The sequence below is a fragment of the Microcaecilia unicolor genome, chromosome 9 (genome assembly GCF_901765095.1).
Source record: "Microcaecilia unicolor chromosome 9, aMicUni1.1, whole genome shotgun sequence".
NCBI lineage: Eukaryota > Metazoa > Chordata > Amphibia > Gymnophiona > Siphonopidae > Microcaecilia > Microcaecilia unicolor.
This window is the reverse complement of record NC_044039.1, coordinates 194,686,896-194,708,131: the sequence shown is the minus strand read 5'-3', so window position 1 is coordinate 194,708,131 and position 21,236 is coordinate 194,686,896. Positions and strand designations below refer to the sequence as shown.

General features: G+C 44.1%; 1 protein-coding gene across 1 annotated transcript in view; it reads right to left on the bottom strand.

Moving 5' to 3' along the window:
• BEGAIN (brain enriched guanylate kinase associated) overlaps positions 1-13,610 on the bottom strand; it is a 219,241-nt gene extending 205,631 nt beyond the window's left edge. Inside the window, exon 1 of the mRNA XM_030214925.1 lies at positions 13,584-13,610. Coding sequence (XP_030070785.1) covers positions 13,584-13,597 — 14 coding nt within the window. The 5' untranslated portion in view covers positions 13,598-13,610. The remainder of the gene's footprint in view (positions 1-13,583) is intronic.
• Between the last annotated feature and the right edge of the window lie 7,626 nt (positions 13,611-21,236).

Sequence of the window (21,236 nt, the reverse complement as noted above, 5' to 3'; positions counted from 1 at the left end):
CCATATAACAGCACAAAATAACTGACATTTAAAAAGCAATGCTGACTGCCAGAACTGAAAATGGATGCCACGGTTTTTATATATATCTTAGTTGTAATTGAAAGCAGGTGGGTAGTTCATTGATAGCTGGGGGATATCCTCAGCTAGAGGAGCGTAGGCAGGGTTAAATGGGCAGATTGAATGGGTCACATGGTGGCATCCTGTGTTCCAGCAGAGTAAAAAATATAACTAGTCCATTTATCAACATTTATTCTGCCTAACATTCAGTTTCTACTTGGACCGGGTATAATAAACAACCGATTAGAATATGTTACTCATCTCATAATACGGAATAATAGATTTTGGATTTAAACACGTGTTTGCCTATGTTGTATTGTACATGTGTAAACTTTCATTTAGGGACCCTTTCACTAAAAGGTTGCTGAGTGGCAGTAGTTCTACCCCCAGCGAGCTGCCCAGTTACTGCCACCTCAATGGGTGGCGTTAAGTGCTCCCCCCTCAAAATGGCCACATGGCAAGTGTGAACTTACCACATGTTCATTTCTTTTTTTGGTCCTTTTACCCACTGTGGTAAAAGGGGCCCTGACACAAGGCAAAAACGGCCATCACTAGCGTAGGGCCCCTATTACCGCAACTTAGTGAAAGGGCCCCTTAAAAAGTTAAGTCAGTAGTTTGGTTCCTACTGTAGGAAAGGTGATGGCTCGTGCTGGCAAAGTCAAAGGAGATTTTCTGTCAGTCTCTGGATTTATATAAATGTAAAACTGTAAATACTGGCAGGTAGAGACATTATGAATCTGCCTGTGTTGCTTTTACTCTGGTTTAGGGGTGTGCAGTGAAAAACAATTTCTTTATTTTTTTTGTTCTGGGGGGGTTTATTCAGGCTTTTTTTTGTTTCATTTAAGATCTGTTTTGTTTTTGTCTTTTTTTCAAATAAAAGCGAAGGTGACTCAGGTCCCCTCCTGGGCATCTCACTTGCTCTCCTCCTCTCTGACCCTCACAGGTGCAAAACAGAAAACCATGAAACCGTGCGCGGGGCCGCAGCCCTGCGTATGCCGCTGCTGGCTCCCTTCCTCCTCCCTCTCCAAAACAGGAAGTTACATCCTGAGGGAAGGGAGAAGGAAAGAGGCCAGCAGTGATGCGCGCAGGGCTATGGCCCCACGCATAGTTTCATTCTTTTTATTTTTGCCCGCTGCAAGCGTGAGGGTCGCAGCTCGTGGTTCCTTCAGGCCGCCGCAGTACTAGCCTGGGAGGAGAAAGGAAGCTGGCACCAGCGTGTGCAGGGCTACAGCCCAAGGAGTTTAGATTGCGAACAGGAGATGCGCGAAGTCAAGTTGAATCCACGGAGGTTTGTCTTTTTCCCCTCCCCCACGCACCTGTCATCCCTGTACATTCAAAACAAAGCAAACATTCCTTTGAGCTGCTGCATCCACGTTGCCGTTCTTTAATGTTGGTAGCATTTTTATTTAATCTCACTTATATGTTCAAACATGCCAGCTTGTGCAGCATATGGATGTACACAGAGGAAATATAATAATGAAATAAATTTTCATAGGTAGAGTAGTAATTTGTTATAAATTGTAATTAGTGTGTCATTTGGAGGGGCTGGTTACAGGGACCATCTAGCATGTGTTGTATTCGTGCAGAGACTTTTTTCTCCTGGTAAACGGCCACTAAAACAGGCATCGTGTTATGAGAATCAGGTGCTCAACATCCAGAGTTTCTGTCTATTTACTTACCTATGACATTTATATGCCACATGAATTAGGTTGAAACCTGGGAGCATTTAACATCTTTTTTTCCTGTGCCTAGATCAAAAGAGAAAGATGGTTGGCATCGCTGCCAGCAAAGATATGCCTAACGTGCCCGCATTGGGGGGGGAGGGAGAGTGAGGAATGCATTGCCCCCCCCCCCCCCCTAGTTCACCCCTGCACCTCCCCAAAAAAACCAAAAGTGTACGGCTGGCTATGCCCGGAGAGAGAGAGCCTGCTAAAAAATTTTGCAGCACACCACTGACTTGGGGCAATGGAGGGTTGAGTGATTTGTCCAGAGTCATAGGGAGCTGCAGTGGGAATTAAACCCAGTTCCCCAGGGCCAAAGTCCACCGCACTAACCACTAGGCTACTCCTCCAGGGAACTACAGGGGGCTGAAACATGCAAATAGCTGACTTCCACTGCTTCAGAAGAATCAATTCCACTATTATCTATACACACAAATAATTATATCATTCAAAGTTGAAGGATAAGAATGTATGTGTTGGAATATACATATTGTAAGGAGGTGGCAGAAATGTGTTCAAGGGGGAATACAATTCTTCACCACAAATAGGATAGTATCTGACTTCCGAGTTATTTGCTTCAAGAAAAGAAACAGGGAAAGAAAACAGGTGGGATTTTTTGGTTGGGGGGGGGGGGGGGGGGAAAGATGTTTCTCTAGGTTGGGTAAACTTAGCTAAACTATAGTCTTAGGGGCTGTAATCACAAAAGAAGCTTAATTCACACACACAAAAAAGAGCTGGAATCACAAATGAACTTAATTCACAAAGAGTTAAAAGCCTAGGACCTAGCAAGAGTGTAACCAACATAAGAGTAACCATACTGGGTCAGACCAGTGGCCCATCTAGCCCAGTATCCTGTTTCCCAAACAGTGGCCAAACCAGGTCACAAGTACCTGGCAGAAACCCAAATCATGGAAACATTCCATCTGGAACCCCAAAGAACAGCAAGATTCCGGAATCCTAAAGAGTGACAAGATTCCATGCAGAATCTCAAAGAGTAGCAACATTCCATACTACAAATCCCAGGGCAAGCAGTTGCTTCTCATGTCTGCCTCAATGGCAGACTATGGACTTTTCTTCCAGGAATTTGTCCAAACCTTTTTAAAACTCAGATATGCTAACCGCTGTTACCACATCCTCCAGCAAAGAGTTCCAGAGCTTAACTATTCAGACAGAGAGCCCCAGGTAGCTTGGGCAGAACAGTGTGGAAAAGTACCTCCTCCAGGCAGGAAGGAGAATTGGCATCAGAGAAGCAACCTTTCCAGGTGGGAGAGAGGTTTGGCAGTGGAGATGCAACAGAACAGCACCCCTTCCAAGCAAGAATGAGACCAGTAGAGCAGAGGAGATGGCAAAGCAACACCCCCTTCATGTGGGAGGGAGGTCCAGCAGCTGAGAGACAGCAGAGCCACAGACCAGGAAGAGCTTTGGGATCAGACAGCAGAGACAGGCAAGGATAGGCACAACAAATACTCTTGGGACTTCCCGCAGCCACTGGTTCAGTTGCATTGTGTGATTCTTGGGGTAGGGTTGAGAAGCAGAATGGGAAGGACAGCTACATAGAAATAGAGAAAAATGTAGGCAGATAAAGACCATATGGCCTATCCAGTCTTCCCATCCAAGTCATCTACTCCCAGAGATCCTATGAACTTATCCCACAAATTCACCACCTTTTCCATAAAGAAGTATTTCCTCAGGTTACTTCTGAGTCTATCCCCTTTCATCTTCAGCCTATGCACCCTCGTTCCAGAGCTTCTGTTTAATTGAACAAGACTCACCTCCTGTGCATCTATGCCTCGTAGGTATTTAGCTGTCTGTATCATATCTCCCCTCCCGCCTTTCTTTCAAAATATACATATTGAGATCTTTAAGTCTGTCCCCACGTGCTTTATAACAAAGACCACTGATCATTTTAGTAGTTACCCTCTGGACTGACCCCATCCTGTTTATATCTTTTTAAAGGTACAGTCTCCGGAATTGTATACAATATTCTAAATGAGTCTCATCAGAGTCTTATACAGGGGCATCATCACCTCCTTTTTCCTACTAGCCATTCCTCTTCCTATGCACCCAAGCATCCTTCTAGCTTTCGCCTTCACCTTTTCTACTTGTTTGGCAACCTTAAGATCATCACATATGATCACACCCAAGTCCTGCTCCTCTTTCATCCACAAAAGTTCTTCACCCCCTAAACTGTACCATTTTCTCGGGTTTTTGCAGCCCAAATGCATGACCTTGCATTTTTTGGCATCAAATCTTAGCTAAAAATCATACAAAGAAACCAATCCACTAAAGAAATAAAAATAAACAGTGCATTGTGTATAACATAAATATTTTTTCTTTTTTTCATCTGCTAATAGTGCGCAGTAGGAGGGGTCGTGTACACGGGACTCACTCGCAGTATGTTACTGCTAACGCCCCTTAAGACATCATCGCACTCCTTCCTACCATATCCACACAGTGTTCTAAGCAGTTCATTATAATGATGATGAAAACAAACTTGTACTTAGCTTATTCAGGAGTGCAGGGGGTCACTGTTAAATCAAAAGTCCTGTGGGGATCCCCATCCGTGATAGTGACTAAAATTGTAACAGTAGTAACCACTACTTCCTAAAGTCAGGATTGGAGTCCAGCATCCAAGATATTATTTCTTGCAGGTTCCCCTGTTAAACCTTAGCTGCCAAATTACAGACCATTCCTCTAGCTTCACTAAGTCCTTCCTCATGTTATCCCCATCACCACGAGTGTCTACCCTATTGCAGATTTTGGTATCATTTGCAAAGAAGCAAACTTTACCATTCAACCAGTTCCTGAGTCCGTACTGAGGGCCCATACCTAGGGCACTCAGTTTATTTATTAGTTGTCTATGGAGAACCGTGTTAAAGGCTTTGCTAAAATCTAAATACATCACATCTAGCACTCTCCATCAATCCAACTCTCAGGTTACCCAGTCAAAGAAATTAATTAGGTTTGTCTTACAAGACCTACCTCTAGTAAAGCCATATTGCTTTGGGTCCTGTAAACCACTGGATTCCAAAAACTTTACTATTCTCTGTTTTAAAAGCAGCCTGTAGTTCCCAACCTCTTTCTTACTTCCGCGTCTGTTTATTTGTTTATTGAATTTGTACCCCACATTTTCCAACATAGTAGTTCAATGTGGCTTACAGTTAACGTAAGGTAAACCACTTACATGTTATAGTGCCGTGTGGGGCAATGAAGCCTGGTTGTGTTCAGTTCATAATCATGATTATGGAGTGTTGATCGGTTGTTTGCTTGACTAAGTGAGTTCATCCAAAAGGAATTTTCTAAAGAAGTGGGCTTGTAAGTGTTTTCTGAATGTGAGGTAATTGTTTATGCATTTTAGGTCTTTCGTTAGTGAATGCCTGATGACTGGGTTGAGAACTACTGAACTAGAGCGCATAGAGTACTTCAGCCTTGTAATTCCTTGTAATAACCTGCACCATCTGGCAGGTACAAACCCCAACAACCTTTCTGAGCAGATTTGATGGGACCTGTTGAACTTGCTTTGCCATTGTTTTACTATCTTACTTTGTAAAGGACTCACCCACATTTGAGTTCATAGTAACATAGTAGATGATGGCAGAAAAAGACCTGCATGGTCCATCCAGTCTGCCCAACAAGATAACTCATATTTGCTGCTAGGACTTTTTGCTGCTATATAACATTGGCACACCAGTTGACACCTGAAGACTAATCTCTCCAAAAACGTCCTTTATTGGAATAAGCATGCTTACTCACAGTTAACTGCAGATCAGAGGTTGTGCCCCACTGGCAACGAGTCTCCCTGGTACTGAGATGAGCAGTAGGTCAGAGCTGGCAGAATGCTGTACAATGCCCTCTTTCAGCCACATTCAAGGTAAGAACTAAGTTCTGTAACGTGGCTAACACGTGAAAGGGATCTAAAACTGGCTTACAAAAATGGCCACTACCTCATAGACTACCGGAAACAAAACAGGGCACACTCTGATCCAGTAAGCAGGGGGGGAAAGCATCATGGGAGTAGAGCCTACCAACTACCAACATCGAGTTCCACAGGCAAACTAGAAGAAAAGGAGGAAGCATTCAGACAGAGGACAGGGAGGAGAATTTTCTATAATGAATACATTCAAATACAACACGAAGCTGAAGAATAGTAACCTAGTAGATGACGGCAGAAAAAGACCTGCACGGTCCATCCAGTCTGCCCAACAAGATAAACTCATATGTGCTACTTTTTGTGTATACCTTACCTTGATTTGTATCTGTCTTTTTCAGGGCACAGACCGTATAAGTCTGCCCAGCATTATCCCCGCCTCCCAAAGGATGGCTCAGAAGAAATATAAGGAAATGCTTCTTTACTGAGAGGATGGTTAGATGTATGGAATAATGTACCTCTAAAACAAAACAATCCAAAACTCACTGCTATAAATAATACAAGCCAATCCTAACCAGGAGTAAGCACTAAGAAAATAATAGAGAAGGGGCACCCTCAGATATATTAATCACCAATGTGATGGACCAGATTAATAATGACTGCTAAAACGTGAACAATTGCATCTCTTACATTGGGCCACCCTCTTCCGTGGATATATAGTGTAATGTGTGCATAAATTTGCAACACCAATTGATTTAAACTTAATATCACAGTATGGCAAAATGAGGTACTTATCTTAGAAGCCCGGCGCCAACCAACAAAGGATGCAAAGGGCTCGGGAAGTAACAAGGCTCTCTCCAAGAGATCATGCCAGACTCCACTATTTGAAGACGCTTGACGCCGTGGGTTTCCGACCAGAGCTTTCTTCAGGGACTCGGGTGAGGGCCGTCTCTTTATGGTGCAAACGCCAGCAGAGCTTGCGAAAACCAGTATTGTAACAGAATTTTTTTAAGTGTGCCGGGGCCGGTCCAGTGGCTCAATTACAGCCCTGTGCATTACAACACAGAAGATCCCTTGTTTGAACTCAAGTTGTGTCTTCTGTACCCCAAACAAGTTGGGGCTTAGGATGCTGGGAAGACACTGTCCGCAGTTCCTGCTTATCAATATGGGTGACATTAGGAAGTCAGATTTAAATAACATGATATGGCATTCTAAAAAGAGCCCTGGTGCATGTTTTTGGGCCTCAGGACCTTTGCTTCAATGACCAGACTAAGAACAGTGGGAGAAGAGTCTATTAAACATTAGGGTAAAATTCATATGGGAAGAATCCCTAGGTAGATGCTGCACTTAAAGGTTTACGGTACCAGGATCCTATAACTGATCATTGCCCTTACCCAACCCTTGCCAATGCAGTGTTGTACTTCCTGGTGTAGGGTTTGAGGTCAGACAGTCATTTTTCAACCTGGGGGGGGGGGGGGGGGGGGGGGGAATGGTAGTCAAGTCATGTGCTGGAAGGGCATGTTGTAAGTGTAATACACCATGGAGATTTTTTCCAGAGCTCTGGGGGAAGGGGAGGTTCCTGCTAGAGGGCTGAAGTGGTAGGATGTCTCTGGGTGGGAGAAGGCCCAATCCACAGGGAGTGGTTTTGAAATAGAATGCAGAGGAAAAAGAGTTGCCCTTGTAGAGGATAGCAACGGGGGTTGGGAGTTACAAAGGGAATAAAGGCTGAAGTTATGCCCAGAAGGGGCTCTTTGGTTGCCTGATGGTCCCATGCTAAGAGACCAGGAGGAGAAAAAGAGAATCCTAAGTGAGGAGTGTGATCACTGGCTATAAAGGAGGGCTGTGGCTCCTGAAAGTGGCAACCTGGAGATTGCGTGTGCTACAGGTGGGCAGAGGAAAGACCCAGACCGGGAGCAGAGGATTAGAGCTTGGTCCCAAGACTAGGGTAGATCTAGAGAGGGGTCACCGCTGGCAGAGGGTCAAACCAGAGGAGGGTCTGAACCTGCAGAGTTTTGAGTCTATATAGAAAAAGGAGGAGAAGCAGTCAGGGGAAAGAGTACTGCCCAAGGAATAGGCATAAACAGAAGAACTGTATATATGTACATATTCCCTATTGGGAACTTTCTCTTATAAATAAACCTGAGGAGAGAAGTGGTAAAGGAGTTCCCCTGAAGAAAAACAGAAGGATTGGAACAGAATTTGTATTTACTTGGAGTTGGACCACAAAAGACTGTTTGAAGCTCTTGTCGTTGCAAAGTTGGAAAATTAAAGTTTTGAGTTCTTGCATAGACTAGGGATTACAGTGTGTCTTTAGGGACCAAGAGGCGAGAATGAACTGATACCTGAGAACATGAGTGTCTCCCAACCCCCCAGATCTCTAATTTGGACCACTGACCCACTCCCAAGCTCAACCGTATGGAATTGATGAGTGAGGGGAGAGTGGCCCTGAGCGTGGGGCTGGAGCTTTCTCACAGGTGAGGCCCGGGTTACATAAGCTTGGCCAAGAGAAAGGATCATAGTGATTCAAGACCATCTAATTGTAGGAACCTGGAAAATTCCTCCAATAAAAAGTATAAAACAGAAGTTGTTGGTCTCACTGGTTGCCATGCAGAAGGGTATTTTCAGTGAGCTGTGAGATTGTGTCAGTAACCAGTGGAAATGGGAGTGGCCCAGTCTCTAATTGGTGAAAGTTAGAAATCTGGGAGGAGTTTCAGTCCTGGAGGAAAAGTTAAAAATATATTTATAAAGGAGCGCCTAGCTTTGCATTTTGTCTGTTGGACTCAGCCTCCTGGGCCCTAACTCATGTAACAGAGAGAGCCCTCCAGCAAGATGTCTCTAGCCTTAAACACAGAAGACATACAACAGTGTTGTACTAGCCCAGGCAACACATTTAAACTGTTTCTTTTTACAGACAGGATTAAGGAGAGTCACCCAGACTTCTGACCTGCTGTTCCTTGGCACTGGGTAAATCTCTCTGATCTGCACCCTTCTCCTCTACTGCTAAATCCAGACTCTGTTCCTTTTATCTTGCTGCACCATATGCCTGGAATAGACTCCCTGAGCCGGTACGTCAAGCTCCATCTCTGGCCGTCTTCTAATCTAGGCTAAAGGCCCACCTTTTTGATTCTGCTTTGAACTCCTAACCCTTATTCACTTGTTAAGTACCTGTATTTTATCATTCCTACCTTTGTTATTCCCTTATCTCTTATTTGTCCTGTTTGTCTGTCCTAATTAAATTGTAAGCTCTGTCGAGCAGGGACTGTCTCTTCCTGTTCAAGTGTACAGCGCTGCGTAAGTCTTGTAGCGCTATAGAAATGATAAGTAGTAGTAGTAGTGAGCCTGGAAATAGGGGGATCCACCTCTTTACCTTTGGGCTAATACTAGAAGGAGAAAGAGATGAGAATACCTGTGCCTTATCTTTGCGTTAACACCAGGCATCTTTTAGTTTCCAACCCCAAATACTGTAGCATCTGTCAGAGCCCAGCTGGGAAAAGAGAACTAATTCCTGAACAAAACCACCAGCCCTTGTTTGACTTTCCTACTGACCTCCCGATTCCTCAGAGGTGGTAAGAACCAGTATTGAATGGCTCAACAACAGTACGTTTATCAATTCCTTGTTAATACTTACTGCTGATGACATCGGCTGCTGTAAAATTGAATCGATTGGAGAACTCCACAGGCCTCACAAGGAGTGGAGTCCGATATATAATATGGGGCTCATTTTCAAAGCACTTAGACTTACAAAGTTCCATAAGTTACTATACAATATTGTAAGTCTAAGTGCTTTGAAAATACGCCTCCACGTAAAATAACGTTTTTTTCTGTCCTGCGCTTGTACTGCCTCTGCCTTAATTGTCCCCGATTGTTTAAACCTGCCTATTTTTAAAGCAAACTATTATTATGGTTCAGAGCACATCAACCATGTGGTCTGCTTTTATTTTTGAGAACTGAGTGACTGTAAGTGTGTGGTGCATAGCCTTATTCAGCCTCCTGGGGTTTTCTCCAGTCCCGGCCTATGCCCTAAAAATAAAATATTGTGCACCAACCAGCTCTCATGCTTCAGAGTGCACACTAGTTAATTGCCTAGGGTGACCCAAAAGGTCAGGGCTTACGTTATTGTTATTTTTATAATGCTACCGGGCATGCATAGCAATTTACAGTCATAAGAGATGGTCCTTACTACTCAGACCTTGCAGTCTTATTTTATTTTGGTTGCCATGAAAAAACTAGAGCTGAGAACCTGGATAAGGAAAATGAGGAGCTACATGGTATATGAAGAATATAAGATACCAGTGTATTATTTACTTACTAGTAAAAAAAAGCCCACTTCTCATTGAAATGAAATGGTCACTAGCAAGGTAATGACCTTCTACCATTAATGTTCTCCCCCCTCCTCTACCCCATCCACCCCTCGTCTCAGGACCCCCCTCCATCCCTGTCATTGCAGCACCCCCTCCCCCCTCTCTCTCTCGTCTCAGGACCCCTCCTCATCTCAGGGCCACCCTCTCCTCCAATGTATGCGCCCCCCTCCTTCCATTTCCACAGGCCAGCGCCTCCCTCCCTCTGTCTCTGTAGCCTCTGACAGCAAGGAGGATGTGTGTGGGTGTCCCAGCCCTTCATACGTGGCAGCTGCTGTTTAAAAAGTTTTACCTCCTGTTCGTCCGGCAACACTGAAGTCCAGCAAATACAGACGCCGCTTCTTTCAGTTGTTCCTCTGGTCCCGCCCTCATTTCCTATTTGCAGAAGGGTGGGACCACAGGAACTGGAGAAACAGAAGCAAAACCACAGAGTTCCCTTGAGGGCGGGGCAGTGATCGGGAGTGCGATTACGAGCCCTACGAACACTACACGGCTTCACTGCCACGCTGCCACGGAGTCAGCTTCAGAACGTTGGAGGTGCGAATTATTATATTAGATTTGATATTCTGCTTTTTGATATTTAAAATAACATGTATAAGGGTTAACACAAATAGAAACATAGAAACATGATGGCAGATAAGTGCCAAATGGCCTATCCAGTCTGCCCCTTCTCAGTAACCACTAACTCCTCCTTTTCCTAAGGGATCTCACATGACTGTCACATGCTTTCTTAAATTCTGATACAGTCCTCATCTCCACAGCCTCCACCGGGAGGCCATTCCATGCACCCACCACCTTTTCCATGAAAGAGTATTTTCTTAGATACCTCCTAAGCCTATTTCCTCTTAACTTCATTGTATGCCCCCTCATTCCAGAATTTTCCTTCATTTGAAAAAGGCTCACCTCCTGTACATTAATGCCACTGAGGTATTTAAATGTCTATATTATATCCCCTCTCTTCCGCATCACTTCCAGAGTATACTTGTTGAGGTTTATAAGTCTGTCCCCATATGTTTTATGACTGAGACCGCTTACCAATTTGGTAGCTGCCCTCTAGACTGATTCCGTCCTGTTCATATCCTTCCATAGGTATGGTCTCCAGAATTGCATGCAGTACTCCAAATGGGGCCTCACCAGAGATTTATACAAGGGCAGTATCACCTCTTTTTTCCTGCTGGTCATCCCTCTCCTTATGCACCTGAGCATCCTTCTGGCTTTGACCGTTGCCTTTTCTACCTGTTTGGCTGCCTTAAGGTCGTCAGACACAATCACCCCCAAGTTCTGCTCTTCTTTTGTACACAGAAGCACTTCACCCCCTATATTGTACCTTGCCCTTGGATTCTTGTAACCCAAGTGCATGACCCTGCATTTCTTAGCATTAAATCTTAGTTGCCAATTATCGGACCATTCTTCAAGCTTCACTAGATCCTTCCTCATGCTATTTACACCCTCCGGGGTGTCCAAATACAGAAAGGCTAGATACAGCAATGATAAGTACATAAGTACATAAGTAGTGCCATACTGGGAAAGACCAAAGGTCCATCTAGCCCAGCATCCTGTCACCGACAGTGGCCAATCCAGGTCAAGGGCACCTGGCACGCTCCCCAAACGTAAAAACATTCCAGACAAGTTATACCTAAAAATGCGGAATTTTTCCAAGTCCATTTAATAGCGGTCTATGGACTTGTCCTTTAGGAATCTATCTAACCCCTTTTTAAACTCCGTCAAGCTAACCGCCCGTACCACGTTCTCCGGCAACGAATTCCAGAGTCTAATTACACGTTGGGTGAAGAAAAATTTTCTCCGATTCGTTTTAAATTTACCACACTGTAGCTTCAACTCATGCCCTCTAGTCCTAGTATTTTTGGATAGCGTGAACAGTCGCTTCACATCCACCCGATCCATTCCACTCATTATTTTATACACTTCTATCATATCTCCCCTCAGCCGTCTCTTCTCCAAGCTGAAAAGCCCTAGCCTTCTCAGCCTCTCTTCATAGGAAAGTCGTCCCATCCCCACTATCATTTTCGTCACCCTTCGCTGTACCTTTTCCAATTCTACTATATCTTTTTTGAGATACGGAGACCAGTACTGAACACAATACTCCAGGTGCGGTCGCACCATGGAGCGATACAACGGCATTATAACATCCGCACACCTGGACTCCATACCCTTCCTAATAACACCCAACATTCTATTCGCTTTCCTAGCCGCAGCAGCACACTGAGCAGAAGGTTTCAGCGTATCATCGACGACGACACCCAGATCCCTTTCTTGATCCGTAACTCCTAACGCGGAACCTTGCAAGACGTAGCTATAATTCGGGTTCCTCTTACCCACATGCATCACTTTGCACTTGTCAACATTGAACTTCATCTGCCACTTGCACGCCCATTCTCCCAGTCTCGCAAGGTCCTCCTGTAATCGTTCACAGTGTAAACAGTGTAAACATTTCTCCAGAAAAAAAATGGCCATAAAGCATGCAAAATGACAAACTGCTACAACCTGTATCATAACGATTAATAACTTATTGGGTTAATTGCCACTAAAACTTTGGCAAAGATAGTTCTGTATGTCTAGCCAAGATCTCTCATGACAACCAAAATCTGCCAGCTGGACGGCACTGCGCTTTCATCTTGTAACTACTCTTAACACCTTCTACGAGATGACAGTAATGTTCTGTCTAGACCAATCAGCTTCTTCAGATTTCTACATAAAATCTTAGCAAACCTGCCTGGATACTGAACAGAGGAACAGACCCACAGTGTTATCTAGAAGGGGCAAGGTTCAGTGAGGCCCTACAGAGCGGGAAGTGGACCGGGAAACCAGAGCTTTGCAATTCTAGCAGCAGATCTCCTATAAAGATGGATTTCTACCACTACAGATAACATTGGAAGGTGTTTTTCATGTGGGTTCACATACATACACACTCTCTTTCCCTCTGCGAGACACACAAGCCGTGCTCCCGAGAGCAGACTTACACTTGGACAGGAGATGGTAATAAACGGAATTAGCTCACAAAGTTAGCTCCTAATATTAAAACCAATAAAGCATAAACCACCACGATTACACGTTACAATGCAACAGAACTGCAGGCAGAGATATGTACTTCCTGCTGCCCAGCAAATAAAGCAGACTTGGTACAACAGTAAAACAGCATCACGTCGAAGCAGACCACAGTAATTAGATGCCTTGCACTCAAACATATATATTTTTTTAATGCTATTCATGAATTATTGATCCTACCCCCTTCGCATTCAAATAAGCAATGAATGCTGTTGCAGGAGGAAGGTACATGAATATTGCATTTATTCATCAACTCCATGCACCTTGGTAATGAATCCATGTTTATGTGGCATTTCGATACTGAATTGCAGGATAGATTTACTGACACAAACAAATCTATTACACGTTATCTATAAATTCTATGGCTCTCATGTTGCCATACAAAACAGTAGCCCAGTCATATCTTTTTACCTCCCCCACCCCCCCATCAAATATTTTTCAGAATCAGTGCATTGTATTTTGAGCCCCGAATATTTCCCCTGTCATTAAGAATATGCAAACTGTCTGACTTACCTTATTTTCTCCATTTCTGACACAGAGGCCTAGAAGAAATCAAATGACAGGATGAAGTGAATGGAGCCAAACATTCACTCGGCAGATTTGTGCATAGTTTCGGCCTCGCAAATGATGTTCGGCAAGTGACTAGGAAAGGGGGAGTAAAGGAAGCCACATCTGCATTAGCAGGAAAGAACATTGACAGATAAACTCAGGAATAATGCAGCACGACGCAGAAACCCTGTGTACCCACGAGCCATAAGCAACAGAATGACTCAGTTGTAGCACTGAGGCAGAAAATGAAAAAAAAAAAAAAGCACGTAACAGGTTACTCTGCCTATTGAATTTCAGAAACAAAAGTTGCAATAGCCTGTTAACGCATTCTAAGCCTGTGCAGTGCAGGGCTGCAGAAGGAACTGATCTTACAGATCGATTCTAATTCTCTGAAACATTTTTTGGGGAGGGGGAGGCATATTTTCTGACAGTGCACATCAGCATAAGAGACTCAGCCAAAGGAATTACTCTTTAATGCTAAGCTGCCTTTTAAAACAGATCAGTACAAGGAGGGAAATTATCAATGTGGACTACTATTAAGAAATGTTATTTTACTGTTAACCCCAGTTATTAGTAAATAGGTCTCGTTGTATAGAATGGGATCTGTGCTAAAATAGCAGAAGATAATGGTAAAATAATACTACATTCTTAAATGCATATTAACCTATTAGCTCCCTGTTATCTTTTAAGTATATATATTCAGGTACAAGATAAGTACCTGAATATATGTAAACCGCTTTGAATGTAGTTGCAAAAAAAAAAAAAAAAAACCTCAGAAAGGCGGTATATCAAGTCCCATTTCCCTTTTAGCCATACATATGCTGGCAGGGTCATATGCAGAGCTATTTATTTTCAAATCCATATTAACATTTTTACTTTGGAAATAAGAAATAAAGGTCCAACCCTTGGGTGAGGAGAAGAGGATTAGAAGAGGCAGGGGTTGCTAATGACTGGCTGAAGAACAGTGAAAGCAGTTCTTAAGGAAGCAGCATCCTACTCTCTTGATTATACTATTTCTTTTCCAGAAATATTACAATGAAGAGTTCTAGAACATTGATCCTGGATTCTGGGCACTCAAGGATTATCATAAGGTAATTGGAATTCTCAAGATTTTGAGACCAGATGGATGACCAATGCAGATTCACATTGGTACAGAATATCATCTTTTGTTAGTCCAATAATGATTGACAGACTGCATTCAGCGGTCCTTTTACTAAGCTGCGGTTAAGGGGGCCTCCTCTGGCGCCAGTGCGTGTTTTTGATGCATGCTGAGGCACCCTTTTACCTCAGTGGGTAAAAGGCTGTCTTTTTTTTTTTTTTTTTTTTTTTTTAGAAATGACTGTGCAGCAAATGAACCACTTGCTATGTGGCCATTTTGGGGGGGAGCACTTACTGCCACCCATTGAACTGGCGGTAAGGGCTCCTGTGCTATACCAGATGGGTATTCTGGCAGCGCACAGCACCTAAAGTTCAGCGTAGTTTATAGACTAAAGGATCCTTTTACTAAGCTGTGTAAGTGTCTACGCGTGCCCAACGTGTGCCAAAACGGAATTACTGCCTGGCTACTGCGTGGCTCTTGTGGTAATTTCATTTTTGATACGTGTCCGATACACGTGTCTGAAAAATAATTTTCCGATGCGCGTATTGGACGTGCACCAAGTTGTATTTGACGTATGTAGGTCGTTACTGCCCATTTACCATGTGAGACTTTACTGCTAGGTCAATGGCTGGTGGTAAGGTCTCAGACTCAAAATGGATGCGTGCCAATTTTGATTTTACCGCAGTCCATTTTCAGCAAAAATTTAAAAAGGTCTTATTTTTACAGGCATGCTAAAAAATGGAAAGGGGGAAATGGGACTTGATATACTGCCTTTCGGAGGTTTTTGCAACTACATTCAAAGCGGTTTGCATATATTCAGGTACTTATTTTGTACCAGGGGCAATGGAAGGTTAAGTGACTTGCCCAGAGTCACAAGGAGCTGCAGTGGGAATTGAACTCAGTTCCCCAGGATCAAAGTCCACTGCACTAACCACTAGGCTACTCCTCCACTCATTCCACCAATAAGAGCCAACCTCATCAGTGATATCACAATGGCTTGATTTACCAATACTTGGCTCACTTCTGATATTGTGATGTCATAAGGGAAATGGGACTTGATATACCGCCTTTCTGAGGTTTTTGCAACTACATTCAAAGCAGTTTACATATATTCAGATACTTATTTTGTACCAGGGGCAATGGAGGGTTAAGTGGCTTGCCCAGAGTCACAAGGAGCTGCAGTGGGAATTGAACTCAGTTCCCCAGGATCAAAGTCCACAGCACTAATCACTAGGCTACTCCTCCACTCCTGTGTGCACCCAAAATCCATGCCTAAACCAGGGGTGTAGCCAGACTTCGGCGGGGGGGAGGGTCCAGAGCTTGAAGTGAGGGGGCACATTTTAGCCCCCCCCCGGCACCGCCGACCCCCCCGCCATTGCCGACCCCCACCGCCGCTGCCGCCACCATCACCAACTTTGACCCCCCCCCCCCCCACCGCCGACCCTCTCAACCCCCCTCCTGCCACCAACCCCCACCAGCCGGGGTCCTCTTCTTCCTTCGTTCTGTTTCTGAGTCTGACATCCTGCAAGTTGTAGGTGGAGGAGTGGTCTAGTGGTTAGGGTGGTGGACTTTGGTCCTGGGGAACTGAGAAACTGAGTTCGATTCCCGGCACAGGCAGCTCCTTGTGACTCTGGGCAAGTCACTTTATCCTCCATTTCCTGCCGCATTGAGCCTGCCATGAGTGGGAAAGTGCGGGGTACAAAATGTAACAAAAGAAACAGAAAAAAGGAAGAAGAGGACCTCGGCTGGCGGGGGTTGGGGTCCCCTGCCAGCAAAGGTAGCAGACGGCAAAGGCGGGTTGGTGGCGGGAGGGGGGGTCGAGAGGGTCATCAGCAGGGGGGTTCAGGGCCAAATCTACGGGGGCCCAGGCCCCCATGGCCCCACGTAGCTACGCCCCTGGCCTACACTACCACAGGCTGTTTTTCAGTGCAACTTAGTAAAAGGACCCCTAAATGCTTAAGTGGCAAGGTAATGCCTAAATTTAGGAAGGGCCATGTGCACTGACAAAAATGTGGTGCAAATGCCTGTGCCTAAATTTATGCGCTGAGCACCCATATTCTGTAATTACACATGTAACCCAAAACGACACTCCCGTTCTTCCCTGAAATGCTCATGACCCTCCTATTTCTGTACCCCGTTTTCTGGACCGCACGTAAATTTTAGGCATGGATTCTGCACCTAAATTTGCATGTTAGTCCCAATTAAATCTAATTAGTGCCAAAAATTGCTTGTTAAAAATCCAATTATTGGCACTAATTACCTTGTTATGCTATTAAATTGCACACACAAATCAGGAACGCATATAAATTTGTGCATGCAATTTTTGGTGACCTTTATAGAATCAGGGGGTATGTAAGATAATTGCATATTTAACCCTTAGGCATAATATTGACATGAATATAACATAACAATAAAACTTATATTCCGCTAATACCAAAAATGTTCTAAGCAGATTACAATAATAGATAAAAAGAAAACATCTCTTCGAATTACATATAAGACAAGAAAGGAGAAATAATTATTGTGATGTATCTAACATAAACTTTCTAAATAAAAAACGTCTTTACTGACCTCCGAAAAGTATAATACTGTAATTTGAAACAGACTGTAAATCTCTAGGGTGCCCTTTTACTATGCTGCAGAGGACCTATGTGCGTCGAATGCGTGCCAATTTGGAGTTACCACCCCTCCGGGTGGTAATTTCATTTCTTACATGTGTCCGCTATGCGCGTCCGAAAATAATTTTTATTTTTGGACACATGGTGAAAACTGGGCAGTAATCGGCATTCTATGTGCATAGACCATTACTGCCTGGTTACCCCGTGAGACCTTACTGCTAAATGAATGGGTGGCAGTAAGGTCTCAGACCCAAAATGGACGCGCACCAATTTTAATTTTGCTGCATGTCCAGTATCGGCAAAAATGTTAAAAAGGCCTTTTTTACAGTCATGCTGAAAAATGGATCTGCGTGTGCCCAAAACATGTGCCTACACTAAGTACATAAGTACATAAGTAATGCCACACTGGGAAAAGACCAAGGGTCCATCGAGCCCAGCATCTTGTCCATGACAGCGGCCAATCCAGGCCAAGGGCACCTGGCAAGCTTCCCAAACGTACAAACATTCTATACATCTTATTCCTGGAATTTTGGATTTTTCCAAGTCCGTTTAGTAGCGGTTTATGGACTTGTCCTTTAGGAAACCGTTCGGGTAAACACCGGTGCTACAAAAATAAAAATATTTTGGGGGATCCAAGATGGCGACTGGAGCAGCTGCGCGTTTTTTCTGCTCATGAAACTCTTGGAAAGAGCCTGGCATTAAGAACTTTCCCCATTCTGTATTATGGGGAAAAGAAAGGGGAAAGCTAAGGCTCTTACCTCCTCGAGCCTGGCAACAACCCCTTCTTCGCGCCAAACTACATTGGAGAACTTTGGGGTGAGGACGCTCGGGGAGCAGACGCCCGCATCGATGGGCTCCGTGTCTTTTGACGTGGACCGAAGCATAGAGGGAATGTCATTGAGTCCTCCCTCCAACACAGCCCCCCCCCCGTGACCTAGAAGCAATTCTATGTTGGCAGGGTCAGAAACGGCACTATCTAAAGTCTGCAATGACCTGTTCCTTGCCAAATCCAAAGGTCACTACTCCATCCTCATCCTCCTCGACCTATCCGCTGCTTTTGACACTGTCAATCACAACTTACTTCTTGCCACACTGTCCTCATTTGGATTCCAGGGCTCTGTCCTCTCCTGGTTCTCCTCTTATCTCTCCCACCACACCTTCAGTGTACATTCTCAAGGATCTTCCTCCACCCCCATCCCGCTCTCTGTTGGAGTACCTCAGGGATCTGTCCTTGGACCCCTTCTTTTTTCAATCTACACCTCTTTCCTGGGTTCGCTGATCTCATCCCATGGTTTCCAATATCATCTTTATGCTGACGACACCCAGCTTTACCTCTCCACACCGGACATCACTGCGGAAACCCAGACCAAAGTATCGGCCTGCCTATCTGACATTGCTGCCTGGATGTCCAACTGCCACCTGAAACTGAACATGGCCAAGACCGAGCTTATTGTCTTTCCACCCAAACCCACTTCTCCTCTCCCTCCTCTCTCTATCTCTGTTGATAACACCCTCATCCTCCCCGTCTCATCTGCCCGCAACCTCGGAGTCATCCTCGACTCCTCCCTCTCCTTCTCTGCGCATATCCAGCAGATAACCAAGACCTGTCGCTTCTTTCTCTATAACATCAGCAAAATTCGCCCTTTCCTCTCTGAGCATACCACCCGAACACTCGTCCACTCTCTCATTACCTCTCACCTTGACTACTGCTACCTACTCCTCACTGGCCTCCCACTTAGCCATCTATCCCCCCTTCAATCCATTCAGAACTCTGCTGCACGTCTTATCTTCCGTCAGGACCGATATGCCCATATCACCCCTCTCCTCAAGTCACTTCACTGGCTTCCGATCAGGTACTGCATACAGTTCAAGCTTCTCCTACTTACCTACAAATGCACTCGATCTGCAGCCCCTCATTACCTCTCTACCCTCATCTCCCCTTACGCTCCTACCCGTAACCTCCGCTCACAGGACAAATCCCTCCTCTCAGTACCCTTCTCCACGACTGCCAACTCCAGACTCCGCCCTTTCTGCCTCGCCTCACCCTATGCGTGGAATAAACTCCCTGAGACCATACGCCAAGCCCCCTCACTGCCCATCTTCAAATTCTTACTCAAAGCCCACCTCTTCAATGTCGCCTTCGGCACATAACCATTATACCTCCATTCAGGATATCTAGACTGCCCCAACTTTACATTTTGTCCTTTAGATTGTAAGCTCCTTTGAGCAGGGACTATCCTTCTTTGTTAAACTGTACAGCGCTGCGTAACCCTAGTAGCACTTTAGAAATGTTAAGTAGTAGTAGTACAATATGGCTTACCATATAGCTGAGGGTTCAAGAGTAGATATATGAAGGGAACAAGATGCATGGTACAGAGTTAGTTGGGATAATTTGATGGTTAGTTAAACTTAAGGCAAGTTCGTTGTATAGTTAAGCAAGAGATAAGGAACTTGATCTAAGTTACAGTGTGTGTAGCAAGCTAGTCCAGGTGCAGAATGAGTGTATAGTGTAAATAAATTATACCTATATACTACCCAGGTCTAACAAAAAGAATTATTACCCTACTCTCCGCTGCTGAAGCTATATAAACCACAGGAAATAGTGAAATTAATGGCCGAATAAAACAACATACAATGTGTGAGCTAAGAAAAAAAATAAAAATACCTATAAAATACCTTATGTTGGATGCTGCTTAACTCACTAGCTTTCCAAATATATGGATAATTTCACACATGAAGAACAGAAGTAACTTTTTAAAAATGTGCACGCTTATTTCTTATTCTTGGACCCACCTACTGTGGACAAATTATTTTAAATTTTTCTTTCTTATTATTAGATGTACTGTATTATATAGAACATTGTGAATTTCTAAAGCATTTTGATGTAATATCATCTTTATGTGATTATATTAAAATTAATAAAAGATTAATGAAAAAAAATGTGCAAGCAAAAGTGGAGACATCCAATGAAAAGATGATCAAATAGGCAAACTAACTAAAAATATAATAATCTAAAACATAAAAAATCTAAAACATAAAAAACCATCTGATGAAATACTATACGAAGTCAAGAGTACATAAGTACATAAGTACATACATAAGTAATGCCATACTGGGAAAAGACCAAGGGTCCATCGAGCCCAGCATCCTGTCCACGACAGCGGCCAATCCAGGCCAAGGGCACCTGGCAAGCTTCCCAAACGTACAAACATTCTATACATGTTATTCCTGGAATTTTGGAGTTTTCCAAATCCGTTTAGTAGCGGTTTATGGACTTGTCCTTTAGGAAACCGTCCAACCCCTTTTTAAACTCTGCTAAGCTAACCGCCTTCACCACTTTCTCCGGCAACAAATTCCAGAGTTTAATTACACGTTGGGTGAAGAAAAATTTTCTCCGATTTGTTTTAAATTTACTACACTGTAGTTTCATCGCATGCCCCCTAGTCCTAGTATTTTTGGAAAGCGTGAACAGACGCTTCACATCCACCTGTTCCACTCCACTCATTATTTTATATACCTCTATCATGTCTCCCCTCAGCCGTCTCTTCTCCAAGCTGTATAGCTCTAGCCTCCTTAGTCTTTCTTCATAGGGAAGTCGTCCCATCCCCGCTATCATTTTAGTCGCCCTTCGCTGCACCTTTTCCAATTCTACTATATCTTTCTTGAGATGTGGCGACCAGAATTGAACACAATACTCAAGGTGCGGTCGCACCATGGAGCGATACAACGGCATTATAACATCCTCACACCTGTTTTCCATACCTTTCCTGATAATACCCAACATTCTATTCGCTTTCTTAGCCGCAGCAGCACACTGAGCAGAAGGTTTCAGTGTGTTATCGACGACGACACCCAGATCCCTTTCTTGGTCTGTAACTCCTAACGTGGAACCTTGCATGA